General features: G+C 43.2%; 3 protein-coding genes across 3 annotated transcripts in view; all 3 read right to left on the bottom strand.

Annotated features, from left to right (window-relative positions):
- Nucleotides 1-4084, bottom strand: part of LOC102146756 (olfactory receptor 7D4-like) — a 41641-nt gene extending 37557 nt beyond the window's left edge. The window contains 1 exon segment of the mRNA XM_015440909.4: nucleotides 3825-4084. The gene's annotated coding sequence lies outside the window, so the exon portion shown is untranslated.
- Nucleotides 4085-5433: 1349 nt separating this feature from the next.
- Nucleotides 5434-9881, bottom strand: LOC107128147 (olfactory receptor 7E24-like). Its single transcript, XM_015440223.3, has 2 exons — nucleotides 9853-9881; nucleotides 5434-6376 (listed from the first exon to the last, which is right to left on the bottom strand). Exons 1-2 carry the CDS (start codon nucleotides 9879-9881, stop codon nucleotides 5434-5436), a joined length of 972 nt encoding a protein of 323 aa, XP_015295709.3.
- Nucleotides 9882-17157: 7276 nt separating this feature from the next.
- Nucleotides 17158-20553, bottom strand: LOC102144519 (olfactory receptor 7E24-like). The gene is made up of 2 exons (XM_045379769.2): nucleotides 20525-20553; nucleotides 17158-18100 (listed from the first exon to the last, which is right to left on the bottom strand). The coding sequence occupies exons 1-2, from the start codon at nucleotides 20551-20553 to the stop codon at nucleotides 17158-17160; spliced, it is 972 nt and encodes a 323-aa protein (XP_045235704.2).
- Between the last annotated feature and the right edge of the window lie 234 nt (nucleotides 20554-20787).

Below are 20787 nucleotides of genomic sequence, written 5' to 3'. Positions count from 1 at the left end.
GCTTGAACCTGGGAGGCAGAGGTTTGCAGTGAGCCAAGATTGCGCCAGTGCACTCCAGCCTAGGTGACAGAGACTCCATCTCAACAAAAACAACAAAAAAGTTATGTTTGTGCAGTGGAATGAATCATTCTCTTTCAGCTTTTCCCAATTTCCCCTCACATGAGTCCCCTTAATGGAAACAGGAGAATACTATTTTCTGAGTTTTTTTTTAATGTGCAACTGAAAAACGTCTATCATCTATTAACCTTCATTATTTGTAGAATCTTTCAAAATCTTTCCTTTCTTATGTGATTCTTTATCTGTAAATGCTGTTAAAGAAATCTAGATCCCATTCAACGGTTCTGATCAAACACTAACAAACCATATATTTTGTTTCCAAGGAGTTCTCTGTATAAGAGGAACAGGGCTTCAGTGAGGAAAGAAAATACGGCATGTGCAGATGTCAAATTGCCTTCACTCTCATATGTCAATGAACAACTACTTCATTGTTATATGAAGGAGAGCTGTCCTCACTGTGTAAGGTTTTGAGTATATAATGATATCCATTCTCTGCCCTTGTGCAAACATAAAAAAGATGCAGTCCATCAGTCATCCAGGATAAAGCACAACAGTTCAAATAATTCACTTGAAATGTATCCATCTAAGGACAGATGACAATGGTATCTACATTTACTAATTTCTTATTGGGTAAATACATTATTTGTTTAATGCTAGAGTTCCTCAAGCTGAACATCATAAAAAATGATGAATTAAGAGGATGTGTAGTTAATAAATATACTCCGGTCCAGTCAGCAAATGACTTAGATGAGCTAATGTTGAAAATCAAACTTTAACCCTTAAAACCCATATGTTGAACAATACACTAATCAATAATACACTGATTATGAGTTTGGCCATACTGTTCCATTATTACCTATTAAATAGTTATCTAATTAGAGATATATTTCATTACATATCCTCAGGCAGTCTCTCAGATCGTTATCACAACATTAAATAGTGTAACAGAAATGCTTTATATTGTATACAAGGTTACAGTTTGCAATAATAGTTTGCCTATGAATTCTGCAATAGCAGTTTGCTTATGAATTCTGGAAATTTTCATAAAATTGACTTCTTTTATGTAATAATATGGGCTACTATTTGATAGAAAACTACTTTTACTGGTTCATGATACTATCATGTATGATCATTGCATGATCTTGGAAGAAAAAAAAATGATTGGACTTAATTTACTACTGAGGAATCTTGAGGTTCAGGAAAGACCTGTGAGCTGCCAAAGGTCCCAAATTCAAGAGCCAATATATGGTTGATGAAGTAGCTACAAATCTGCCATTTTTTCTCTTATCTGTAATTTCCATCCAAATCAAAGATTGTCATACTAATTTAGATGGCTATTCTGAAGCATCCAAACTTCTGTCATGTAAGGTATTAGTTCATCATGGCACTCCTCCTAAATCTTGACAAAGAGCAAATGACAGAGCATTACCTATGGGGAGCGTCTACAATGTGACTTCAACAGGCAATATTAATGTGCCACTTATATTCAATGACTATTAGGTGACAAATGAGCTCACTTTTGTTGGTGAACATACGTTTAATATCAGGATAAAATTATAGAACATGATCAAATTAATTATGATGAAATTGGTGGCTCAATAATCCTCAGACATCAGTAGAGCCACATAGCAACTGGAAATAGAAAACCAGCATTTAAACCTCAGATGCCCTTCACAAAAATGTATGTTTTAAAACCAGCTTTATTTCTTGAGCACATTTTAAAATACTCCAATTGTAGAGAACTACAACATATCTTTGTTCCCAAATCAAAGCTCAGGAATTGAAGTCAATGTAGTTATTTTAACGAAGAGAACTGAACATAGGGAGTGGGTTCAATTGTTACTGAAGGACAAAGGCAAAAGGAAACAATGTAGTAACAGAAACAGTAACTGAAGGGAAGCCTCTAAACTCTGAGGCTTCGGGGAGGGAAGGTGTTAGTGAAGTACGTTGAACTTTCAGTGTGATGAGCCTTAGTGACCAGGAGTGGAATTACGTAATAAAACTACATGGGCCAGGTGCGGTGACTCACGCCTGCAATACCAACACTTTGGGAGGCCAAGGTGGATGGTTGACTTGAGGTCAGGAGTTTGAGATCAGCCCGGTCAACATGATTAAGCCCCGTTTCTACAAAAATACAAAAATTAGCTGGGCCTGGCAGCCTGTGCCTGTTACCCCAGCTACCCGAGAGGCTGAGGCAGAATAGCTTAAACTCAGGCGACAGAGGTTGCAGTGAGCTGAGATCATGCCACTGCACTCCAGCCTGGGCAATAGAGAGACTCCGTCTCAAAAAACAAAAACAAAAAACCTACATGGGAAATAGAATAGGGTGTCGAGTACCAATCTGGCAAGAGATGAGTACAGAAGATCGATCAAAACAGAAATACTATGAACACCAGCATGAGAAACAAGTCTTATCTCCTTACTATTTTGAAATATTCCATATTATTGTTAATTTTATCTGATGACTATTAAATACTCAAACTTAATTATTCTGCATGGACTTTTGGACCCATATGCCAACTTCTCTTCAACCCCCTCCCCATTTTTACCATGTTCTGGTCATCAATATTCTACTCTCTGCCTTCATGATATTAACTGTTCAGCTCCTACGTATGAATGAGAACACGCAGTATTTGCATTTTTGTGCCTTCCCTACTTCACTTAACCCAATGACCTACAGTCCCATCAAAGTTGTTGCAAATGACAAGATGCCATTTGTTTTACAGCTGAATCATCTCATTGTAAATGCATACACATTTTGTTCACCAGAAAGTAAAAATAACACAATTTTTGAAGAACCAGGCTCTGAATGGGAAGTCTAGGAATATTGTTACCATATTTCCTATTTCTCTTTTTATGTATGCACAAGAAGAAAATATGAAAATCTATATGTATATATACAGTTACAGTAGATAAAATGAAAATTCTAAGTGGTGAAAATAACCCAGCATAATGACAGTCGGTTCACTGTTGAAGGCAATGCATTTGAAGAAATCACATTGTCTGGTGGTACAATAAACTTATAACTTACATTTTTGACCTTAATTCCTGCGGGAGCTTCACCAGCTGAACTCTATCTGATGCTTTTTAACATCCTCATACTCACACAGGTCTAAGTAAATCAGAATCTCTGGTAATGAGACCCAGGCCTCAGCATTTATAAGCTCTCTGGGTGATTTCAATCTAACTCAAACTTGACCAGTGACATGGATCCTCACATATAATCTGCCTAGATTTTATAGATGCGAAGCGTAAATTACAAATGAACAGTGAAAAAAAATATGTAAACGTGAAATACAGTAAATTTTCATTTAAGGTCTCTAATAGATTTTGGAAACTGCAACAAGAAAAATAATGTATAATGAAACCAGATTGTTTTTCACAACTTTATAGCTAAACAACATTAAATGACATCGTTTGAGGACCTCCTGTAATTATTTTCTTAAAGTCAGAGTTTCCAATAACCTATTAACATTATGTGAACTTAACTGTATACAAGAGCAATGTGGCCAGGTGTGGTGGCTCACACCCCTAAGCCCAGCATTTTGGAAGGCCGAGGCGGGCAGACCACAAGATCAGGAGTATCAAGACCAGCCTGGCCAACACGGTGAAACCCCGTCTCTACTAAAACTACATAAATTAGCTGAGCACGATGGTGAGCACCTGCAGTCCCAGTACTCGGGAAGCTGACACAGGAGAATCACTTTAACCATGGAAATGGAGATTGCACTTATGCCCAAAGTTGGTGGGTTCTTGGTCTCACTGACCTCAAGAATGAAGCTGCACACTCCAGCGGTGTTATTGAAAATGACGTGTCCGGAGTTTGTTCCTTCAGACGTTAATGTGTCTGGAGCTTCTTCATTCTGGTGGGTTTGTGGTCTCGCTCTCAGGAGTGAAGCTGCAGGCCTTCACAGCGAGTGTTACAACTCTTAAAGATGGCACGGACCCAAACACCGAGCAACAAGAGTCGTTGCAAACACGGAAAAACCAAAGCCCTCACACCGTGAAAATAAACCCAATAAAGCTTGCTGCTAGCTGTGGCAGCCTGCTTTTATTCCCTTATCTGGCTCCACCCACATCCTGCTGATTGGTCCATTTTACAGAGAGCTGATTGGTCCATTTTACAGAGTGCTGATTTGTCCATTTTACAGAGAACTGATTGGTCCGTTTTGACAGAGTGCTGATTGGTGCGTTTACAAACCTTGAGCTAGACACAGAGTGCTGATTGGTGCGTTTACAATCCTTTAGCTAGACACCAGTGCTAGACAGAAAAGTTCTCCAAGTCCCTCCAAAGTCTCCAAGTTAGGTCAGATACTAACTAATCAGAGTACTGATTGGTGTATTTACAAACCCTGAGCTAGACACAGAGTGCTGATTGGTGTATCTACAATCCCTCAGCCAGACATAAAAGCTCTCGGAGTCCCCACCACACTCAGGAGCCCAGCCGGCTTCACACAGTAGACACCGTTCCGGGACACAGGCGGAGCTGCCCGCCAGTCCCGCACAGTGCACCTGCACTCCTCATCCCCTGTGCGGTCGACGGGACCGAGCGCCTCGGAGCAGGGGGCGGCGCTCGTCGGGGAGGCTGGGGCCACACGGGAGCCCACCGCGGGCCGGGGATGGGTTTGGCCATAGGCGGGCTGCAGATCCCGAGCCCTGCCCCGCGGGGAGGCAGCTTGAGTCCCTGCGAGAATTCGATCGCAGCGCCTGCGGGCCCGTACTGCTGGGGGACCCGGCGCACCCTCTGCAGCTGCTGGCCCGGGTGCTAAGCCCCTCACTGCCTGAGGCCAGCGGCGCCGGGCGGCTGCTCAGAGTGCGGGGCCCGCCGCGCCCTCGCCCGCTGGAACTCGCGCTGGCCTGTGAGCGCCGCGCGCAGCCCGGGTTCCCGCCCGCGCCTCTCCCTCCACACCTCCCCACAAGCAGAGGGGGCTGGCTCCGGCCTCGGCCAGCCCAGAGAGGAGCTCCCACAGTGCAGTGGCGGGCTGAAGGGCTCCCCAAGCACGGCCAGAGTGGGCCCTGAGGCCGAGGAGGTGCCGAGAGCGAGGGCTGCTAGCATGTTGTCACCTCCCACAGTGAGCTGAGATCGCACCACTGCACTCCAGCCTGGACAAAAGAGCGAGAATCCTTAAAAAAAAAAAAGAAGAGGAGAGATGTAATTTCATCTGGATACCAGGGTCATTGCCCAGAAACTAAAAGAGTCTGTCTAGGTATATTGGATTCAATCCTGATGTTTATTAAGAACAAAGAGTATCAGAATACTCAGCAATTCCAATTAGAGACATAATGAAGGAAGCAATATTCTTTGCAGGTCTAGATATTTGACCGTGCTGCCTTTTCCAACCCACGCTAAAGAATAGAACAGATAAGATAATGAGATTAGAGTATTCTGCCTTGCAGCCGCCGCAGGGCACTTTGAATGTCCCTGTTTCTCAGGCTGTAGATGAAGGGGTTCAGCATGGGGGTGACCACCGTGTACATCACTGAGGCCACTGCACCCTTTCTGGGATAAGAGGACACGTCTGAACTGAGGTACCCTCCAACGCCTGTTCCATAAAATAAGCAAACAACTGACAGGTGAGAGCCACAGGTGGAGAAGGCTTTATACCTCCCACCTGATGATGGAACCCGCAGAATGGAGGAAACAATTTTATAATAAGAGAAAAGGATCCCCAAGATGGGAAGAAAACCAAATATGGCAGCAAGGAAATACATGACTATGTTATTGGTGAAGGTGTCACAACAGGCAAGGTGGGGGAGTTGAGAGGGGTCACAGAAGAAATTGGGAATTTCCACATCTTTGAAGCAGGTAATTTGTAAGGCAATCCAGTTGTGCAGCTGGGAGTCTAAAAGACTGAGAAAAAAAGACAACAAAACTAGGAAGCCACAGAAACATGGGTTCATGATGACTGGATAATACAGAGGGTAACAAATGGCCACAAACCGGTCATAAGCCATCACACTCAGGAGCATGTCTTCCATGCCTCCAAAAACGGCAAAAAGCGACATCTGAGTCAGGCAGCCCACATAGGAGATGACTCTGCTGTGAGTTTGGATGTCCACAATCACCTTGGGGACGGTGGTGGAGGTGAAACCGATGTCAGCCAAGGACAGGTTGGAGAGGAAGAAGTACATGGGGGTGTGGAGGTGGGAGTCAGAGCTGATGGCCAGGATGATGAGGAGGTTCCCCAGCACGGTGACCAGGTACATGGACAGGAACAGCCCAGCGAGGACAGGTTGCAGTTCTGGATCCTCTGAGAGTTCCAGGAGAAGGAATTCTGAGACATCTGTTAGATTCCGTGGATCTGCATGGTTTGGACAACTTTTGAGTAGAAAAGAGGGTTGAAAAAAAGGAAACAAGTAAACCAACACCCAGCACTGTGTCTGCATTTTGGATATAAACAATTCACAAGTAATGTTTCCAGATTTCAGAGCAAGGCACACTAAGCAGTATTTTGCAGTTGTGACAAACCCAATTTTCTTATAATTATTTCAGCATTGATTTTTGTGTTATTCACTTCTTGCTATACACACCTGCCCTAGAGACACTAGATTCAAGAATATTCCAAGAACCAGATCATTATATATAACAAATTCATAATTGCTAGAAAATACAGCTTATCTTTTCAGAAGAAAAATAGGTAATAAAAACATTGACTTCACTTTAAGCAAACGTTTATCCTAATTAAAGGAAATTAAGAACTCAAACATATTATTTTATTCTAATAGATTGCCACAAATTCCCTTGATTTAGAACATTTCTAAACACTGTATAACAGCTGAGACCATGTCATCTGGAAATGAAATTCAAGTTGATGGTTCATAATCAGAAGATATTTCCACATGCCAGTTATGTTCTAGTGATTTCATCATTATGTTTTCTGACTTTTCTCCTTCAAAAAAGTAATTGCTTACTGAAATAGGTGGACCTTGTTTTAAAATTCAAGATATAACTCCTGTTCTTGGCTTAGGTGGATTTAGAGTTTCCATAAGAAAGTTTGGCCGGACGCGGTGGCTCACGACTGTAATCCCAGCACTTTGGGAGGCCGAGGCAGGAGGTTCACGAGGTCAGGAGATCAAGACCATCCTGGCCAACATCATGAAACTCCGTCTCTATTAAAAATACAAAAAGTTAGCCCGGCATGGCAGGGCACCTGTAGTCCCAGCTACTCGGGAGGCTGAGGCAGGAGAATCGCTTGAACCCAGGAGGCAGAGGTTGCAGTGAACCGAGATTGCGTGACTGCACTCCAGCCTGGGCAACAGAGTAAGATGCTGTCTCAAAACAAAAAAATTTTGTTTTAGTTAAATGCAGTAACCATAGGCCAGCACTGACCACACCAATGTCCATAGTGTGCAACAGAGCTGTCGATGGTTAAACGATAATGAAATTCTAAGAACACTTTTGGATTACTTTCTTGGACTCTGGAATAATGTGAAAGTCTAAAATGTGTCTCAGTCCAAGCAATCAGGTTTACCTGCCCACGTTTCTTTCCGCCTCTGTTTCTTTTTGTGATACTTATGAAACGCTCTGCCTTGGTTTTCGAATAATCGAATGCTGTGAATACTAATCAATAGAATCAGAGGGCCCACGTGTCATGACATAGACACAAATGAGTGTTATTTTATCATCTCTAGTTCTTTCTCTTGTTTTTTTTTTTTTTTTTTTTTTTTTTTTTAGACGGAATCTCGCTGTGTCACCAGGCTGGAGTGCAGTGGCACAATCTCGGCTCACTGCAACCTCTGCCTCCTGAGATCAAGCAATTCCTCTGCCTCAGTCTCCTGAGTGGCTGGGACTACAAGCGCCCACCACCATGCCCGGCTAGTTTTTTGTATTTTAGTACAGATGGGGTTTCACCATGTTGGCCAGGATGGTCTTGATCTCCTGACCTCATGATCCACCCACCTCGGCCTCCCAAAGTGCTGGGATTACAGGCGTGAGCCATTGTGCCTGGCCTGTCGTCTCTGGTTCTATGGCACATTCCTGAAAGGGATGAAAGAACAGGCAGCAAAGAATCAAGTATGTCGAAGTCACGCTGATCACAGCCAATTTTTGTGAACCAAGGAAGGGTCAATTCAATAATTAACATAGGTTTTTACTTTTGCTATCTCCTGTGTGCCAAGCAAGATACAGGCTCTGGGAAATCAGAAGCAAAAGAGACTCGCTTGTTCCTCTCACAATACTCAGTACTTACTGAGATGAGGACAACATAAAATGTCCTGTCTGGAATTCAGGGACACCAGAAATTCAAGTCAGGGGATATTTCAGTTGAATTGTATGGAGATTAAGCTTAAAATATTAAGGAATGTATCTAAATTTCAGTTTGCCTTTACTTTACGCATCCATCACATAGAGATCACGCAGGGGACCCCCACGATCTGTTGAATCATTGCCCACTTCAGTTGGATCAACTAGAAATCAATTCAGATGACAGTGCTGAGTCCCAGAGGACGGACGTCTCGCCCCTTGCCATGCAGAGAACTAGAAAGGGTGGTATTCAACATTAATGGCCAGTCTCTAAGACCCAGGCACTAAAAACTTCGTGGTCTTCCGGTTCTCAAGAAGTTTTAAGCAGAGGTCAAAGGTCTTAACCACAGGCACATCTGAGGTGCATTTTCAAACTGTTTCCAGCTTCCTCAATAGGAATGGAAGCCAAACCCTGAATGGATGACTCCTTTGTGGAAGTCGAGAGCTACAAGGAAAGCCAGGAACAGGGGCAAGGGAGAGATGTGCCCTGAATGATCCTGTACCAATTCTTTCTGGGGTCTCTGGTGTGATCTCAGCTACCCTTTCTTATTTATTTATTTATTTATTTATTTATTTATTTTTGAGACGGAGTCTCGCTCTTTTGCCCAGGCTGGAGTGCAGTGGCCAGATCTCAGCTCACTGCAAGCTTCGCCTCCTGGGTTTACGCCATTCTCCTGCGTCAGCCTCCCGAGTAGCTGGGACTACAGGCGCCCGCCACCTCGCCTGGCTAGTTTTTTTTTGTATTTTTTAGTAGAGATAGGGTTTCACCGTGTTAGCCAGGATGGTCTCGATCTCCTGACCTCGTGATCCGCCCGTCTCAGCCTCCCAAAGTGCTGGGATTACAGGCTTGAGCCACCGCGCCCGGCCCTCAGCTCCCCTTTCTATACTTGCTACAGTGAGCGTGGCACCCACTGGTCTAGCTGTGGTCTACCAGGAACCCCCAAAGAGAACGACAGAGTAAGCGGGGGCATCTTCCCAAGTGACAAGGACTTGAGAGGGCAGGTTGGATACAGGGAGAGGCCTGGCCAAATGCCATGTGTCTAGACTTAGACTGCCTGGTTCAAATGGGATGTCACCCTTCTCTACTATAAAAATGCATTGCTCCTTTTTGAGTCTGTAAAATAATAATGAAATGTGCACTAATAACTTGGAGAAGGCGATGCAGATGAAATGAAACAAGCTGCAGAGACCACAGAGCTCAGAGCCTGGCATTTAGGAAGCCCTCAGTAAGGGTTCATGATGCCATGGTGTTTGTCATCTTCCTCTTTATCCTCATCATCACCTTCATCATCCTTTTGTTGGGCTTAGGGGATAGTTTAGAGAGACTCATTTTCTGCTATTGTGCATGAGATGTCTATGAAAAGGACAACCAGTGTGGGAGGAAAGCAAAATTTTGAATGAGATTTCTGAGTCCCCACTACAACCAAGAACGTAAACTCCACAGTAATGTGAGCTGATATTTTGCACATTGATGTCCTCCCATCTGCCACCCCACTGTCCTGTTTGTCCTGAGGATGAGGAAACAAGGCTCCTGACCATCCGTCAGCACTCACTGAGCCACGCTTTGCCTCTGCTGGGCCATGACCACGGAGAGCAGGTCAGCTGTCTTCCCTGCCTGGTGCGCGATGGAGGCTCAGGCTCCGTCCTCAGGACTGGCAGGAAGACAGGGTCAGACATGAGCCTCCTGATGCAGACGACAGGTGTGGAGCCCACTGGACTGGAAGCTCACACTGCAGGGCTGGAGGCACAGGCTGCGTATTTACTATGCTATGGCCTCAGGGGCTCAATGCACAGAGCTCCTCATTAGCCAAACTGGCCCAAGTTCTCCAGTCTCTAAGGATTTCCTCACATTAATGCAGGATGAAGAAGAGAAAAATGAGTGTCCATGGAAGCTTTTGGGCTCTTCCTTTAATCAAGGGAAAGCTTGTGTGTATTATTCGCGTCTTTCTTTTCTTTTTAAAGATCCACATGCTTTAATTTTCATCTTTTATTATGGTAAAATATACCATGTATAAATATTAAAAATTATACATATATATTATTTCATATAGAAGGGTCAATAAAAGTGTTTACAATTTCCAGTATTTTTAAGTTTACAGTTTAATAACATTAAGTACATTCACATTGTTTGGCAACCATCACCACCATCGTCTCCAGAACATTTTTATCTTTCAAAATGGAAACTGTGCGCATGAAACAAACCCTCCATTCCTCTCTCTCTCGCCTGCCCCTGGGGGCCGCCATTTTATTTTCCAACTCTATGAATTTAACTACTCTAAATACTTGATATCAGTGGAATCATACTGTGTTTATCTTTTTTTTTGAGACAGAGTCTCATTCTGTCACTCAGGATGGAGTACAGTGGCACGATCTGGGCTCACTGCAACCTGCACCTCCTGGGTTCAAGCGATTCTCGTGCCTCAGCCTCCCGAGTAGCTGGGATTACAGGCATGAGCCACCACGCCCAGCTAATTTTTGTATTTTTAGTAGAGACGAGCTTTTGTTATGTTGGCCATAGCTGGTTTCAAACTCCTGACTTCAAGTGATCCGCCCGCCTCGGCCTCCAGGAGTGCTGGGATTACAGGCGTGAGCCACTCAGCCCCGTTGTGTTTACCCTTTTGTGATATATTTATTTCACTGACGATAGTGTCTTCAAGATTCATCCATGTTGCAGCCTGTGTCAGAAGTGCCTCCCCTTTTGTTGTTGTTGTTGTTAGATGAAGTCTCACTCTGTCACCCAGGCTGGAGTGCAATGGCACAATCTGGGCTCACTGCAACCTCCACTTCCTGGATTCAAGCAATTCTCGTGCCTCAACCTCCCGAGTAGTTGTCTTTACAGGCACATGCCACCATGCCCAGCTAATGTATTTTTAGTAGACGCAGGGTTTCACCATGTTGGCCAGGCTGGTCTTGAACTCCTGACCTCAGATGATCCGCCCACCTCAGCCTCCCAAAATGCTGGGATTACAGGCATGAGTCACTGTGCTGGCCAGAAGTGCCTGCCTTTTTCAGGCTGAGTAGTCTTCCGTTGTATGAATGAACTGCATTGCACGTATTCATTCATCTGTCCATGGAGCTTTGGGTTGCTTCTACATATTTGGCTGTTGTGAATAATGCTGCTATGAATATGGGTTTACAAATACCTCTTCCACTCCTGGCTTCTAATTCTTTCCGCTAGGTATGCACAAATACAATTGCAGGATCATCTGATAATTCTGTTTTTAATTTTTCAAGTACTCTCTATACTGTTTTCCCTGTTCCTGCACTATTTTACATTCCCTCCAATGCTTGTTGTTTTTTGCTTGTTTGTTTATCATATCCATCCTACTGGCTGATATCACAGTTTTGGTTTGATTTGCACTTCCCTACGATTAGTGATTTGGAACATCATTTTATATGCTTACTGGCTATTGGTATATCTTCTTTAGGGACATGTCTACTCAAGTCTTCTGACCATTGTTAATGGGATGCCTTGGGTTTCTTGTTGTTTAGTTCTAGCTGTTCTTAATCTACTATGGATATTAGCCTCTTTTCAGATATATGATTTGCAAATATATTTTTCCTAATCCTTGGGTTATCTTTTCACTCCATTCAGTTTTTTGATGCACAAAAGTGTTTTTCATTTAGATGTAATCTAAGGAATCTAATTTTTTTTGTTGTTGCTTCTGTGTTTGGTGTCATATCCCAGAAACCATTGCCCACTCCGATGTCATAAAGGTTTTGCCAGCGTTTTCTTTTAGACATATTATAGTTTCAGCTCTTGGGCTTAGGTCTTTGATCCAGTGTGTGTTAATTTTTGCATCTGGTGTGACATAGGGTCCACCTTCATTCTTCTGCATGTGGAAATCAAGTTTCTCCAACACCGTTTGTTGAAAAGCCTGCTTTTCCACCAATGAACTTTCTTGGCATTCATGTTAAACATCATTTGAACATATATGTGAGAAGTTATTTCTGGGCTCTGCATCCTCTTCCATTGGTCACTTTGGGTGACTTTATGTAGAATAACAGTGTTTTGATTACTGGATCTTTATAGTCAGTTTAGATGCCAGGAAGAGTGACATTTTTAACTTTAAAAAAATGAATTTCAACATATTTTCATTTTTCTAACAATTGTACATTGAGTGAGATGGCAGAACCAAATCCTTACAGTAGTTGGAGAGTAAGTTCCCCAGGGTTTTTCACATACCTTGTGCACACTGTCTCATGTGAGCCTCAGTAGTGCTGATCAAATAAAGACAGAGAGACTACCTGTTTTGCAGGTGAGAAACAGGGTCTGGAGGGGTTGGTGAATCCCAACACCGTGGTCACTGGTGGGTCTAGTCCTGGAATTGGGGCCTGTGGCCACCAGGCTGTGGGAGCTTTTCCAGAAAGCAGGCTCCCACACGGGGACTGGGACTTAGGGAGGGACTGTCCAGGGAGGAGGCAGGCCTGGTGGGAAGGCTGCCAGCAGAAGTCTCAGGCCTTTAAAGCCTCCTTCTATTTCCCTGGTCTCTGCAGCTGAAGTTGCATCAGGAAGAGGTGGCTTCCAACCGCTTCAGGCAACTTCTTAGATGAGCCCCAGAAAGAGTCCCTGAATTTTTACCACCTGCCCCTTCGAAGGATGTTGCAAGGAAGAGTACACCCTTTTAGAATTGAGTTATCTGAGACCTTCAACTTTTGTCTGCTTCCAGATTATTTTGGCTCTTCAGAGTTCCCTGAGATTCTATATGAATTACAGGATGGATTTTTCTGTTGCAAAATTGTTATTGGTGTTTTGTTAGGGATTGCATGGAATCTGCAGATCACTTGGGTACTACTAACATCACACCAATGCTAAGTCCTTTAATCTGTGAATACATGACGTCTTCCTTTTTTTGTGTGTCTTTAACATCTTTCACCAATATCTTGCTTTTTCAGTGTGTATTCCTCACTTCTGATACCAAGTTGCAAGAATAAGAAACTTAGTGCAAAATTTAAGAGGGGAGGATTGGTGTATTAGTCTGTTCTCATGTTGCTCTAAGGACATACCTGAGACTAGATAATTTATAAGGGAAAGAAGTTTAATTGACTCACAGTTCCACGGGGCTGGGGAGGCCTCAGGAAACTTACAATCACGGTGGAAGGGAAGTAAACGTGCCCTTCTTCACATGGCAGCAGCAAGGAGAAGTGCAGAGTAAAGAGGGGAGGGGAACCCTTTATAAAACATCAGATCTCATGAGAACTCACTATCATGAGAGCAGCATGGTGGTAACTGCTCTCATGATTCAATTACCTCCCACCAAGTCCCTCCCACGAAACATGCTGCTTCTGGATGTGGATTCCAAAGTAGCTGCATTATGTGGCTGAATTTAGCCATTGTTGTACCCAGAGGATTATGGGAACTACAGTTCAAGATGAGATTTAGGTGGGGACACACCCAAACCATATCAATTGGCAATGAAATAACTCATGTGAATTTATATCTGTGGATCTATTGTATTAATCACATACTCTAGAGAAAATTAGCTCTATTATAGTAAGAATCTGATACTATTTCCATGTTCTCAGTTAATATTTGTTTTTCAGGAGAACTTCTTAATTAGTTGCTACTACATTGGCTTTTTATGTGCCAGAGACTTATGTTTTATGCTTATTTGAATTAGTCCTCAGGACTCAGTTTTTATTTTTTCTAATTGAGTCACACTGGTATATTCCAATATTATTGATTATTACATAGTTATTTGATAACTGATACTTCACTTACATACTTCAAGAAGTCCTCAGAAAGTTGTAGTCAACCTTCTGGCCACAGCCACAGTCATCTCCAGGATAAATTGGCAGAAGATCCACTTCCAAGCTCACTCACATGGTGGGTGCCAGGGTGAAGTTGCTCACAAACATTGGCCAGAAAACGCCCTCTATTTCTTGTGATAAAGGTCTCTCCACCCAGGAGTTGACAATGTAGCCATTGGCATCCATCAATGCAACCAAGCCAAAGACCAAGATGAGGCAGGTAAAAAGAAAGTTGGAGTCTCTCACCATGTTCCCAGAAGTGACATCGTATCACTTCTCTTCCACCTTCTCTTTGTTAGGAAATGAGTCACTTGGTCTATACTATTCATCAGAGCAGATTACACAAAGGCATGAAAACCAGGAGTTGGGGTGTCCTTGGGAACATCTCAGATGCTGCTCATCCCATAGGTCTCATCCTCAGTCAAGACTTTGGGCTTTTAGGACATCAAGACCCGGCTGAGTTTCCTCTGACTTCCAGCAGAGTCTCTGATTCGCCACACTATCAAATCCCAACAAATATACCTCGGAGACAAACTTGCGAATGGGAGAGCTTCATCTGCACTGGGGACTTCCATAGACCTCATCATGCTGCTTCCGGATGTGGATTCCAAAGTAGCACCATTATGTGGCTGAATTTAGCCACTGTCCCCAGAGGGTTGGATTTCTACTCACTGAAAAGGCTAACATTGCTTCAGAATATATTTTCTTTTGATTTCTTTGAGTTCTCAGTACTTAGTAAAAAGTGTTTTCTGGTTTTTGAGTTCTCAGCACTTAGTAAAAAGTGTTTTTTGGTTTTGAGTGTTTTCTGGTTGCCGTAAGCTGAGATTGCGCCATTGTACCCCAGCCAGGGCAACAAGAGCGAAACTCCGTCTCAAAACAAACAAACAAACAAAACAAAACAACGAAAAAAAATCAGCATGATTTCAAGAGTTCCAATCTAGCCTCAAAAAGAAGAGTATTGAAGGGTATGATTGGAGCAGAAAGAGAATAGCTTAAACACCAGCATAATGAGAAAGTTAGGAAGCTTCTTTCCAAGTCATCTGGAAATGTGCAATAAATTCTTGTGAACTAAAATTTCTGTACTGTACTATCAAACACTAGAACTCGTTTATTCCATCTTTCTGTATTTTTGTACCCAATTATCAACTTCTCCTCATTGCCCAACTAACTCCTTTTCTTCCTAGCCTCTGCTAGCCACCTTTCTACTCTCCACCCCTTCATGAGATTCCTTTTGTGTGTATGTGTGGGATGGAATCTCACTCTGTTGCCCAGGTTGGAGTACAGAGGCACGATCTTGGCTCACTGCAACCTCTGCCTCATAGATTCAAGTGATTCTCCTGCCTCAGCCTCCCAAGTAGCTGGGATTACAGGCATGCACCACCACGCCTGACTAATTTTTGTATTTTTAGTAGAGATGGGTTTCACCATGCCAGGGTGGTCTTGAACTCCTGGCCTCAAGTGATCCATCCGACTCTGCCACCGAAAGTGCTGGGACTACAGGCATGAGCCACCATGCCTGGCCAAGATTTTCTTTTTTTGTTCCTACATATAAGTGAGGACATGTAATATTTGTCATTCCGCACCTGGCTTATTTCACTTAATATAATGACCTGCAATCTCATCTTATTTTTGCTGCAGTGGAGAGGATTTTGTTATTTTTTAGGTTGAATAATACTTCATCTTGTGTGTATACTACACTTTCTTAATTGAGACAACTTTTTAAAAAAATAAATATATATATATATTTTTTTGAGACGGAGTCTCGCTTTGTCGCCCAGGCTGGAGTGCAGTGGCCGGATCTCAGCTCACTGCAAGCTCCGCCTCCCGGGTTCACGCCATTCTCCTGCCTCAGCCTCCCGAGTAGCTGGGACTACAGGCGCCCACCACCTCGCCCGGCTAGTTTTTTGTATTTTTTAGTAGAGACAGAGTTTCACCAGGTTAGCCAGGATGGTCTCGATCTCCTGACCTCATGATCCACCCGTCTCGGCCTCCCAAAGTGCTGGGATTACAGGCTTGAGCCACCGCGCCCGGCCAAAAAAATAAATATTTTTTAAAAAGTCTTGAAATGTGAAGCTTTAGAGATATGGTGACCATTTAATTCTTTTCTATTTCCCATTTTATGTGTATGCACAAGTGTGAAATAAAACAGCAATCGATGTGTGTATAAATCTGTAACTTCAGCAAATGTAAAATGAAAATGCTAAGTGGTAAGAAAAAACACCATGATAAAAATTTGTACGGTGTTGAAGGACAATGCATTTGAAGATCATACTTGAAGAAATCATATTACAATTAACTTCTGTTCTTCCTCATCGGAGCTTGATCCCTCTAGGAACTTCATCATTGGAACCATCTCTGATGCCTAAAACAAACAAACAAACAAAAATCCACATACCCACACAGATGCAAGTAAATCAGAATCTCAGGTAATGAGACCCAGGCCTCAGCATTTGTAAGCTCCCCAGGTGATTTCAATCAAAGCCAAGACTGAGGACCAGTGACACGGATCTCTACACATAACCTGCCTGAATCGATTCCCTAGAAGCAGTTTATAAAGAAATTCCACATGAACTGTCGAAACGGGTGAATGTGATGTACAGTATGTCCTCACTTAGCATCTTTGATAGTCTCTTGGAAACTGCATCTTTAAGCAAAATTATGTAGAGTGAAACCAATTTATTCCTCATCAACATTCTAACTAAACAACTTCGAACCAAACAATGGTGTTGGAGGACCTGCTGTATATTGTTTCCATAAAGTCAATTTTCAGAGAATTAGAAAACGAAGTGAGGACTTCCTGTATATAAAAAGATGGTTGTGATTTCACCTGGACAACAGGGTCATTGCTCAGAAACTGAAGGAGTCTGCCTAGCTATAGAAGATTCAGTCACGATGTTTACGCTAAACAAAGGATCCCAGAATACTCACCCATTCCAGTTAAAGGCTTGAGAAAGAAAGCAATATTCACATAGGAAATGTGGAAAGGAGTAAAACCCATCAAGCAACAAAAATACTGTGACCAAGGGGGCAGGATTTGCAGATGTAGAGATTTAATGTGGTTGCCCTTTCTAACCCACACGAGAAAAAGGATGGAACAGACAATGGGATTAGACTGTTCTGCTGTGCAGCCTCCACAGGGCACTTTGAATGTCCCTGTTTCTCAGGCTGTAGATGAAGGGGTTCAGCATGGGGATGACCACAGCATACATCACTGATGCCACCACAGCATCCCTGGGAGACGGTGACACAGCTGATGTCAGGTACACACCAACGCCCGTTCCATAAAATAAGCAAACAACTGCCAGGTGAGAGCCACAGGTGGAGAAGGCTTTAAATCTCCCATCTGATGATGGAATTCTTAGAATGGAGGAGAGAATTTTGTAGTAAGACAAAAGGATCCCTGAAGTGGGAAGAAAACCAAATATAGTACTATCTAAATATACGAATATGTTATTGATGATGCTGTCAGAGCAGGCAAGGTTGAGAAGTTGAGATGGGTCACAGAAAAAATTAGGGATTTCCACATTCTTGAAGCAGGTGAATTGTAACACAATCAAGTTGTGCAGCTGGGAATGCAACAGGCTAAGGAAAAAAGACGCCAAAACTAGGAAGACACAGAGGTGAGGAGTCATGATGACTGGGTAGAGTAGGGGGTGACAGATGGCTACAAACCGGTCATAGGCCATCACAGTGAGGAGCATGTCTTCCATACATGCAAAAAGGACAAAGGAAGACATCTGAGTCAGGCAGCCCGCATAGGAGATGACTGTGCTATGAGATTGGATGTCCACAATCATCTTGGGGACCGTAGTGGAGGTGAAACCGATGTCAGCCAAGGACAGGTTGGAGAGGAAGAAGTACATGGGGGTGTGGAGGTGGGAGTCAGAGCCGATGGCCAGGATGATGAGCAGGTTCCCCAGCACCGTGATCAGGTACATAGACAGGAACAGCGCGGTGAAGATGGGCTGCAGTTTTGGATCCTCTGAGAGTCCCAGGAGGAGGAATTCTGAGACACCTGTGAGATTCTGTGGCTCTGTGTAACTTGGACACCTTGAGAAGAAAAGAGGATTGGAAAATAAAAGACATAAATTGCACTTAATGCTGTGTGTATATTTTGGATACAAGCAAGTCACAAGGAACATATTCACACTTGAGGACCATATACCCTCAGCAATATTTCTCAGTTGTGACAATCCCAAAAATCTCAGAATTGTTACATGACTTACTTTTGTGCTATTCAACTCTTCCTGTACATACTACTTTAGAGAAAATAAATTGAAGAATGTTAGAAGACCAAGGACTTAATATATTCAAAATCCATGATCGCAGTAAAACATGGCCTACTCTTTTCAGAAACAAAACAAAACGTTCTTGTCTCTTTAAGAAAAAAATAGTGAATTTAATTAAAAGAAATTAAGAAGCAGTGAAATACACTTTATTTTATTCTGACACTGTGCTACAAATTCCTTTGATGTAGAATATTTACAAACATTATACAAGAGCTAGGACTGCATTATCTGAAAGCTAAATCAAACCTGATAGTTCATAATCAGAAGATCTTTCTACATGCCAATTACTTTTCATATTTTTTATCATTCTTAGGTTTTCTGACATCATTTCTTCACACAAGTAAATGCCCACTCAAATATACGAGCTATGTTTCCAAATTTATTTAATATACAGCTCTCGTCCTTGGCTTATGTTTTCTTTGGGTTTTGATAAGAAAGTTTTGTTGCACATAATTGTAGGCCTTCAGCGACCACACAGATACCAATAATGTGTAATGCATGCGTCATGACTAAATAATAATAAAGTTTAATAACATTTTCTCTTTATTTTTTTTTAGTCTGGAATGATGTGAAACTCAAAATTGTGTCTAAGCGCAAGTATCAGGTTTACCTGCCCTCTTCTCTTTGTGCGTTTTTTCTTTCTGATATACCTAAGAAAATCTCTGCCATGGTATTTAGGTACTTGAACATTGCAGATGCTACTAAATGGAATTCTAAGGCCCCTGTATCTGTGACATAGACATAAACAGGTGTTATCTTGTATCTCATTTTATTAGACATTCCTAAAGGGATGAAAGGACAGACAAGAAACCACTAACTGTGTTGAGGTCACACTGATCACAGCCAATATTTTTCTGATCCAAGGAAGGGCCTATTCAATATTTAACGGGGAACTTTATTTTTGATGCCTCCTTTGAGACAGGCGAGAGATAGGTTCTGGGGGATCAGAAATGAAAGAGACCCAAACATTCCTCTCACAATACTCGGCACTTACTTAGATAGGGACGAATGTCAAATGTCCTGTCAGGAATGTAGGGGCCTGTAACTTCAGGCCAGAGGACATTGCAGTTCAACTGTATGAAGATTAAGCTTAAAACAATAATAATAATAATATAAAAATTGACTTTGCCTTTATGCATCCATCACATAGAGATCACGCAGGGAGCACTCACGATCTGTTTAATCATCGCTCACGGCAGTTGGATTAACTAGAAATCAGCTCAGATGACAATGCTGAGTCTCAGAGGCACAGACATTTCGCCTCATGTCACACAGTTCAGTGAAGTGGGCAGATTCAAAACCAAGCGGTCAGTCTCTGAGGCCTTGGTAATGAAGTAGGCACTACCCTTCTTCATTACTTTCTGGCTCTCAGAAAGTTGTAAGCAGAGGTTGGAGCTCTTAATTACAGGCACATTTGGAGTGCATTCAGAAACAGGTTCCAGCTTCCTGATTAGGAATGGAGCCACGACCCTGATTTTATGTCTCCTTTGAGGAGATGGAGAGCTGCAAGGAAAGCCAGGAACAGGGGCAAGGGAGATCCTGTGCCAGTTCTTTCTGGGATCTTTGATGTGATCTTGGCTGCCCTTTCTATACTTGATACTGTGAACGTGGCACCCTCTGGTCTAGCTGTGGTCTACCAGGAACCCCCAAAAGGAGAATGCAGTTAACAGGGGCATCTGCCAGTACAGACAGGGATTCGAGAGGGCAGGTTGGACTCAGGGAGAGGCCTGGCCAAATGCCGTGTGTCTGGACTTGGAGGGCTCCTTTCCTATTCTATAATTAAGAATAATGTGGCAGGTATAACTCAGGGAAGACTACACAGATGAAAGGAAACTGGCTACATAAAACATGAAGCCGAGAGCCTGGCATTCAGGAAGCCCTCCATAAAAGTTCTTGATGTCGTGATGACTGTCATCGTCCTCCTCATCCTCATCACCTTCATAATCTCCTTGGCATGTTTTGGGAACACGCTCTTGTGGGTGAGATGTCTTTGGGAAGTTGAACCAGTGTGGAAGAAAAGTTAAACTTTGAATGAGATTTCTGAGACAAATCACAACCCCGAACATAAACCCACAGTCGTCTGAGCTGACATCTTGCACATTGGTGTCCTCCCATCTGCCTCCCCACTGTCCTGTTTGTGCTGAGGATGAGGAAACAAGGCTCCCGAGCGTCCCTCAGCACTTACTGAGCTGCGCTTCCCCTCTGCTGGGCCATGACCACAGAGAGCAGGTCCGCTGTCCTCCCTGCCTGGTGCACGATGGAGGCTCAGGCTCCGTCCTCAGGACTGGCAGGAAGACAGGGTCAGACATGAGCCTCCTGATGCAGACCACAGGTGTGGAGCCCACTGGCCTGGAAGCTCACACTGCAGGGCTGGAGGTACAGGCTGAGTATTTACCATTCTACAGCCTCAGGGGCTCAATGCACAGAGCTCCTCATTAGCCAAACAAG

The sequence above is a fragment of the Macaca fascicularis genome, chromosome 19 (assembly GCF_037993035.2).
Source record: "Macaca fascicularis isolate 582-1 chromosome 19, T2T-MFA8v1.1".
NCBI classification, from domain to species: Eukaryota; Metazoa; Chordata; class Mammalia; order Primates; family Cercopithecidae; genus Macaca; species Macaca fascicularis.
The sequence above is the reverse complement of the archived record's forward strand: the minus strand, read 5'-3'. Positions and strand labels throughout refer to the sequence as shown.

What these genes read in the sequence shown, in the direction of transcription:
- LOC107128147 (XM_015440223.3), bottom strand. Translation starts at nt 9,881, where the DNA reads ATGGCCCAGCAGAGGCAAAGCGTGGCTCA. An exon ending in CAGAGGCAAAGCGTGGCTCA is followed by an intron (nt 6,377 to 9,852) that starts GTGAGTGCTGAC and finishes TCTACTCAAAAG; the next exon opens with TTGTCCAAACCATGCAGATC.
- LOC102144519 (XM_045379769.2), bottom strand. Translation starts at nt 20,553, where the DNA reads ATGGCCCAGCAGAGGGGAAGCGCAGCTCA. An exon ending in CAGAGGGGAAGCGCAGCTCA is followed by an intron (nt 18,101 to 20,524) that starts GTAAGTGCTGAG and finishes TTTCTTCTCAAG; the next exon opens with GTGTCCAAGTTACACAGAGC.